The sequence below is a fragment of the Halyomorpha halys genome, unplaced genomic scaffold (genome assembly GCF_000696795.3).
Source record: "Halyomorpha halys isolate HHAL.00 unplaced genomic scaffold, Hhal_1.1 Scaffold252.1, whole genome shotgun sequence".
Lineage (NCBI taxonomy): Eukaryota > Metazoa > Arthropoda > Insecta > Hemiptera > Pentatomidae > Halyomorpha > Halyomorpha halys.
The window spans coordinates 1494134-1502792 of record NW_027108761.1 but is presented as its reverse complement, the minus strand read 5'-3'; the positions used below and the strand labels follow the sequence as shown (position 1 = coordinate 1502792).

Sequence of the window (8659 nt, the reverse complement as noted above, 5' to 3'; positions counted from 1 at the left end):
GAATATAAAAGTAAGTCCGTTCTGCAAGTTATACTTGTTAGTAGGCGAATTCAATTTATATAACAGAATGAATGGAACTAAACAAAATAGAAATATTGCAATACCTTTCAATAGCCTCATGGAATGATTTTTTTTTTCTATTTTATTTTTTATTTTCTCCTCTGTAGCAAACCTTACAGAAGAGATATATATATATTTTAAATAATTTGTGTATACACAATGCAAAATGCATATCACATACATACAGTGTTAGTACAAAATTATTACAATGTTGTTACAACATTATATACAGTTCAGTAGAGAGAGATATAATATGTGTTGAAAAGTTTGTGGAGTTCTTCCGTCGCACTCACATGTGTCTGAGTTTTGTAAGTAGAAATGAATGATATTTCTAGAACTGAAAAAGTAATATATTTTCTTTTATAAATAGTATAACTCGTCCTGTTAGTGAAAAGTGTTTATTTTTTCCTGTCGTCTATATCCTCAGTCAGATAAATATTTTTTATTTTCATAAATACCTTCATACCTTTGCTTAATTAATTTCTAATTAAAATAGAATCTTCTATAAACTGTTTCTAGTAGTGTTATTTTATCGATAACCTGGATATGTTTATTAATTTTAAGACATCGAAACAACCAACCAACAGAATGAATTACAATGATGTTTTGAAATTGTTGTATACTTTTTTTTTGTATATTCTAATATATTACAAAACAATATTTTATGTGATTTTATCAATAGTATTTTATGTTTCAGGGTTCCTCTTCATCTTTAGTTAGTGTTGAGAGCGATGAAGAGCCTGTAAGCAAAATTCGAAAACTGTGTGATTCACCTACGGAACCGTCTGCTGAAAATTTAGATGTGAGTAGAATTCTAATTGAGCGGTACCATGTCTATTTATTTATTTTATCAAAACCTCATATTTTGGTTTGGGATTATTTCAGTTTCATAAAAGTTATATTATTGTTGTTAATAAATACATATTTTGTTAGCTTGCAGTAATTATGGTAAGAGTGAGGAGAAAGTAAAAAGAAAATAGTGCACTAGTTAGAATTGAATTCTGAAATGCCATTATACACTAAACATTATATCTAATCCTGTAATTGTTTTGTTTAGGATGTGGATAGTTCTTTAATGGAAGTTGCTGAGGAAGGTGGAGCTAAGATTAATACTGAATGCCAGATGGAGATAGAAACAGCACCTGAGTTGGTAAAGTCCACAATTGATGGTGGTACCTTTGTTCCACCGTTAAAGTTTACCCCAGAAACCGTCAGAAAACGACTTTTGAATGAATCTTCAAAGTTCACTAAGTAAGACTTTTTTGTAACTTGAAATGATAAAAAACTTCTCTTGTAATGGAGTCACAAGTTTTCAACCATAAAACAAGATGAATTTTGCTTGTTGCTACATTGTATCATAATATGTAATATTCTTGCAACCTATTTTTAATAATACAGAATTATTCATAATATATGAGTCTCACTGAAATGGGTATTTTTGAGCTAAAGTTTTCAGAAGTATAAAAATACTCCGATCATCCTGAAAAAATTGGAGGTCCTCTCTTGATCACTTTAATTGTTATTCATTGTCCATCCAAATAATTGTTATTTTATTCATTAAGAAAATAAAGAAGAAATAAAGCAGTTGGACAGGACCATGGACATGACAACTGTTTTTTGTGCTTAAGTTATTTAAAAATACTCATTGGATATCACTGAATAATTTGATCTATCAAACTTAAAAGTTTGTTGATTCATGATTCCAAATAATCACTGCATTCTTACAAATGGATAGGCTAAATAAATTACCTTCCTTCTGGTCATGTCAAAAAGATATATCCTTTGTCCACCCTTTATATATGCCCTTGTCTCAAATTTACAGGAGATATGATGATGAAATGCAGGTTTTTCTATATCTGGTTTTATGTTCACACTTTTCCAAAATATATTGTAGAAGTAGAAAATGTTTTGTGTTTTTTTAAAAGCTATAAAAAAATTGGATTAATTACTCGCTTTAGCAATTAGGTGCTATAAAAATATAAATATAAAAAAGACTGGGATGGACCACATTTTCAAACTTACTGGGGATTATTTCTTAACAATTTGCCCTTTTCCTAAACATTTTCAGAGAACTGACCTCTAGAAATTAAACACGTTAGTATATGGAGAAATTAACCTTTATTAGTTAAATAATCAAATAAGAACTGAGGTTCAAATTTATAAATATATTTAAATTTAATAAATTAATCCTTGAAACATCATGGAGGTTTCTTTAAAATATATACATATAATAATTGCAAAACAGCATATTTCGATTTATCATTTTTTTTTTAATTATCTCAGAAATACCCCTAACCACCTCTATGATTTTATTTGTGTTTACCTTATAAGCTTTAACATTTTTGTATATTAATGAATACATTCTGTTTAAATAGATCTTCCAGAATGGGAAAAAATTGTGCCACAGTCTATTTTCGCCATAAAGACACCGACACTGAAGGTGTTGATGGGAAGAGCGCTGAAGAGAGTAGTGAGGAAGAGTGGACTTATGAAGCTTCCCAAGTACAACAGCAACCAGAACAGCTCCAACCGGAAATAATACCACAGCCAGAACCTGAAAAGAAATTGCAAGAACCAGGATTGCAACCTGAGAGGCCGGACCATGAGGTATGCCATAGCGTTTTTATATTACATTATATCTCATTTTTTATTTCAATAAGATAATAAAATTAAGTGATATAATTGGGACAGGCGTGTTTTGTTATTCTTCACTAAAAAAAAATAGTTTATAATAACGATAAAATACATAATAAAATAATATTTAATAATGATTATTGTTTTATAATAAATTCAATTTCTACTCAATTCACAATTGTTCATGTTTTGAGAAGCTAACCATATTTTGTTACTAAATGGGAAGCTTTAATAGTTCAATAAAATTTATATTATCATTAATATTTGTAGGTAATACAGCGCCTGGTCGAAGAGGCAGAAGAAATAGTTGCTTCTCCGGTTAGAACAAGGCCTGGATATAAGTACCCTAGAGTGGAAGAATGGTTGCACCATCAATATCCAGAGAAGGTAATATATTTTATGAAACAATTATTTTCTGTGACATATAACTTGATTAATATTTCTTGAAAGAAATTAATTATGTATTATTCTATATCATAATTTTTCTTTCTGTAAAAGATGGTTATAGGGAATAAGATTTTAAGGTTATACTCTTATCATTCTGTTTAATTTTTCCATTAATTACCAGTTTCGCTGTTATTGGTATTAAGCAAAATAGAAAATGGGCTTTTTTTAATTAAAAATTAGGTCCGATTGTTTATAAATAATTAATTTTTTCATACAACTATCCAATTTCTTGCTACATTTTAATTTTAAACTGTAACACTTCAAAAATATTGAAATCATTTTTTATATTATTTGACCAACCAAACTTTTTATAACTTTCTCAGGTGTATTATGTATTTATTATTTTTATTAACTTCTTGACCGATACAGTCTGTATTATTATAATTCTTTTTTATAGACTGTGGGTGATAGCTGTGACGCTAGTGGTGAATACACCACTGAAGAAGACGAAATAGAAGCTAGGATAGAAGAAGTGACGGAATCTATTCAAGATCTTGATACGACACTTGTTAATCAGCCAGATGTTTCCCTTGTAACTCCAGAACAGCCAAAGGTAATTGTTGCAGTTCCTTTTGTATATCTTTTCTGTTTATATTATTTAGACCTGAATATTCATAATGGCAATCAATTCTGATGGTATTTTATTTTTATCTTATTTCAGGTAATAATGAGAGTAAAGAAACGCGATGGTGGTGGCCAAAGACCTTGGAGTGTGTCCGGTTCAATGGGAACGCATGATCAAAACGATATCATACTTCCTCACTCAATATCAGAATCTGCCATCCACCAGCTTGGTGGCAGTGGTACTCCTTCTCACTGGTGGGTTTTAATTTTTATAAATATTGTATCCTCTTATTAAGAATTGAAAATAATATTATATTAACCATACTATTAGTTTCTCCTTTCCTTATAGTCAGTCAAATTAAACACTTAACCCTAGCATTAAAAAAATAAAGGAGCTACTATTTCTATGTACTTTTAGTTAGTATAGAACTCATTTCACAAAACTCAATAATTTTCACAATATAAGTGCAAAACCACTGAGTAACTTTACCAAAACCACTCCTACGTTTGGTCAAACGCATTCAAATTTTAGTATGTAATAAACTTGCGTTACTTAACAGATTACTGTTTTATTTTTTAATGTTAACGTTAATTGTCTAATATGATTAAACTAATATTTGTTCCCTCCATATCCCAGTAACTACAAAGTTTAGATATGAAAATTTAAAAAAAAAACTACTTTGTTTGAAAATTTAATATACTTCCATTTTGTTCTGAATAATTTTTTGATCAAAATCCTTAGTTTTCAAGATACGAACAAAAAGTTGATGAGTTATACATTTTTTTAAAGACTAAAATTAAAAAAATGATGTCAATGTTTAAAATAGTTCTTTATTTTCGAAGAAGACAAGCTAGTTTTCTTATGTTCATTGTCTTAAATGATCAAACATTAATTTTCCAGTTGAATAATTATAAACAATAAACCAACTTAGATGAATAGATCTATAGATGATTAAAAAAAAAGATAAATAAATCAAATTAATGAAATTTTGAAGATATATTTTTTTTCAATATTTTGTTTTTTCCATGCTTATTAGTGGCGGCAAGATGGACTCCTCTCTGCATGCAGGCAGCACACTCTCCTCTTCCACCGTTGAAGATACAACCCAAACACAGGAAGGAAGTGGTGGAGGATATAGCTCTAATTCCTTAAGAAGAAGAAAAATCAAACTTCGAAAAAGAAATATGGTAAATTACTGAAATGTTGTTTTTATTTTTTTGAAGAGTTTCTTTAATTTTTGTTACCTAACTTCTTTTTTTATTATTTTTCAAAGCGTAAGAGTGAGTCAGGTTCCGAAGGCCTTTTAGCCCAGTCTGATGCTACGACAATAAACTCTTCTCCATCTAAACTCCCTCCAAGTAAACCTGGGCCAAGAAGACTGAGCTATGACAAAGCATTTGAATCAACCCACAGAAGACATGTTCTACCAGTATGTTTTTCATATTACTCATTAAACAATATTATTGTTTATTTAATACCATTTAAATTAATATCCCCTAACACTAGCATAGGTACTGCTTTATTTGGCTTCCTATCATTCATCATCATATTTTAGTCCTTTTGACTACAGCCTCTGCAGTGTAGGGTTCCCATTATTTGAGACATTTCCAAGTGGTTCTGTCTACTATCAACTCCCTCTGCTCATTCCAGTTGATGTATAACATCTGCTGAAAGGCCTATCCTTCCAAGAGTATTGATCTTCCTTGGCTTTCCCCATCACTGACCCTTGCTTCGTAAATTAATTTGAACATTATTCAGCATACCCATAAGATTACCATACTATCTCAACTTATGAACCTGTATAATATCCCTTACTACTTTCTTGTTTTCCTCGTATGATTGCATTTTTAATTTCTTCTGGTTCTTTCTTTTACCTGGCTTAAGTATTTTATTCCCACAGCTAGCAGTCTTTTTTTTTTCCTTTTGGATGTTAAATTCCATGATGAATACATTAGTATTGAGAGAAAGGTTGACTTATAGACAAAGATTTTTATGCTTTTGGTTATTTTCCTTCTATTGGAAAATCACAGTTCATGGTATTGAAATTCCGGACGATCCGGTCATACTCATTTTAATTACTTCCTGTTATAGAATGCTAATATTAAACTGTAGGTCAACATTGTTATTTGTAAGTACCACCACATGGACTGCTAGCAGAGAGGATGTAGCTGGGATCAAATTCTTGTATCTAAGGTGGAATTTCCTTATTCTTTTTCCTAATACTGCATCAAAGACCACAATAAATATAAATGGACTCAAACTGTAATCTTGTTGTATTTCTGACTTTATTGTTATTCAATCCAGCTTTTTCAGAAAAAATTATATTTATTCACCCAGAGCATATGTATTTTTGTATCTTTCAATAAATCTACTAGTATCTTTCATCATCAAATTTTCATCTATAGAAGCTTCACTTTTTGTAGACTATTGGTTGTAGTAAATTGCTTTAAAAATGAGAAAAAATATAAATGTATATATTAAGGTGCCTAGTGTTCAGACCTTTACTTTGCCGAATAAGACTCCTGTAAAGCTCTTAAAAGTAAATTAGTGAGCTTTGTTCAGATTGGAATCTCCATTTCAGTTGCTTTCTTGATCCACTCAGCCCTTAAGCAATGAGTACCTGGCCATTAGTCAGGGAATAAATCAGGTAGATAGAGCTCGGCACTGTCCACATTTCCTCTAAATAGTATTATAAGGTTATGAATCATGCATCTGTACCAATGTCAGCCATCTAAGCCCCTCAACTGTTATGTGAATGAATCGTTTTTATTATTTTCAGCCTAAAAACATTTATTTTTGTTATAAAATTCAGTGTATTATGAAACTTTCACTTTGCTCATTACTTTAGGTGAAATTAATCCTTAATAATTTCAGAGCAGTGATTTCTTTATTAATAAGGACCTTGTCACTTTATCTTACTATATTTCTATACATAAGTTAAGTAAAAATAAAAATACTGCGTCAACATTCAACAAGATGTTCATCTATGTTTGAAATTTGATCAGCTTAATTCTGTTCATCTATGTTTTTTTATATTGCTATGAATTTCTTCAGAGTCAAGTTTCTTAATAAACTTACTAACAACCCAAACTATAAGTTCAAAGCCTTTCATAATGTACATTATATCCTTTTCTTTTTCATATTTCATTATGTTCATTTCAATTACCCATTATTTTGATTTTCTCCTTTTCTCCCACACATTTCATTTTGTTTATTTCTTCATTCACATGAGCACTGCCTGATTTTTTAAAAAAACTTCATTATCATTTGTTTTGTATAATTTTTAACTCTACAATATTATATTTTATCTTCTGTTAGTATCATCTGCTATCTACTTAATTTATTTTTATGTGTGTTTCCAAATTTGTTTATTATTATTTTTATTTTTCTCTGAATTAAGTCTGTTATCTCATTTTGTTTTTCAGCCCTGATGAAGACCTGAATTTCAGGTCAACAACATTGGGACAAATAAATAAGTTTTACTTATCTCTGTATCATTGCTGGTCGCACCCCCATCTCCTCATATCAAATCTATGGTCAATTATAAAATGTTTATTTAAAGTTTTTCATTGTTGCATAGAATAGAAAAATGGTCCGGGTGAGGTCAAAATAACTCAAGTTGTAAATAAACTATTTATTGTGAGCCAAAATTTCATCTCACTTTGCTCTTGCTCGGCTTCATCAGGACTAAAAAACATAAAACTAAAACAACTAAAATAATGTTACAAAGTAAAGGAATAGATAACATGAAAGGAAACTAAATTATGGTTAAAAACGGTTTAAAATATGTGAAAATGTATTTAAAAAATGATCAGTAAACTAACTTAATAGGATCAAACAATTGTAAATGGATCCAACAGACTAACTGTCGCATTGTGGGTTTAGTAGGTGATTTATTAATTTTTTTTTATTACTATTAAGTTCATAAAAAATCTGGTACATTATGCTTCTTTTTGAAAATATTTTAGTTTCTCATGAAGTTTACAATGTATAAATCAAAAGATCGCATGATAAAAATCCTAGGTGATTAAACTGACTTAAAACTTAATTTATAGTACAACTGGCCCCTACAGAAAGTTAAACCGTTAGTTGATATTGATAAATATTTTTAAAAAATAGCTTAATATATATGATATGAAAATTAATTTTCCCTCAGGTTGAGAGCCCGGTGAGTACAAGCGCTACATCAGAAGAGGAGAGCGAAGGAAGCGTGAAGATCAAACAGAAACTCCTGCAGATGCCAGCGTTCAGGATTGGTCCTGCTCACACGCTCTGTTCTTATGCTGCCGACAGAAAAGAAAGGGTTGTTGTGAGCAATGACAGTTCCTATTCAGAGCAAGCCTGGGATAGTTATCAGGTACAATTATGCACATTGGTTTTTTTTTTCTATAAATGCTGTTATAAGTTTGTTTTCTTTGCCAACTAATTAATCCATCAAGTATGCAAAGATTATCTATTGCTGCCATCTTGTTCAATTTGCAATGAATTGATGATAAGTGATAAAGTTTTTAAGGTATACTTTTATTATTGCCAAAGTTTTAGTGTATGCTGAAGCGAAACTTGTAAAATTTAACATCATGGTTGATTTTTACACTTTTAAATTAAACAATTTTTTTTTTTCATTTCTCTAGTTTATAATTTTTATAGTTATTTCAATTTATCTTTCTTTGAATTTAAAGTAAAACAAATAGGGCTACTGGACAAGTAGCCTTTTATATCATTTTTGTTGAGATACCATAACAGCCTCACAAAGTAATCTTATGTTTGTTTAATTTCTTAATTTGTGGTTAATAAGCTTATATTATTATTATTATATTCATGGACCTAATTCATTGATTTTCAAAATGTACTGGCAAAGTTGGTTCATTTAAAAAACTATATATATTATTTAAACAGTTTTTTTTTTTTTTCAAGGAAATAGATATTACATTGTGCAACTCCCTATTTGTAAAT

The 8659-nt window shown here is 29.6% G+C and overlaps 1 protein-coding gene across 1 annotated transcript in view; it reads left to right on the top strand.

Annotated features, from left to right (window-relative positions):
- Window positions 1-378: 378 nt before the first annotated feature.
- The window catches only part of klar (klarsicht), a 94328-nt gene continuing 86047 nt past the window's right edge, over window positions 379-8659 (top strand). The window contains exons 1-9 of the mRNA XM_067047090.1: window positions 379-405; window positions 1118-1311; window positions 2436-2667; window positions 2965-3081; window positions 3539-3694; window positions 3803-3960; window positions 4743-4893; window positions 4980-5135; window positions 7863-8063. Of these exons, the coding sequence (XP_066903191.1) occupies window positions 379-405; window positions 1118-1311; window positions 2436-2667; window positions 2965-3081; window positions 3539-3694; window positions 3803-3960; window positions 4743-4893; window positions 4980-5135; window positions 7863-8063 (1392 nt within the window). The remainder of the gene's footprint in view (window positions 406-1117; window positions 1312-2435; window positions 2668-2964; window positions 3082-3538; window positions 3695-3802; window positions 3961-4742; window positions 4894-4979; window positions 5136-7862; window positions 8064-8659) is intronic.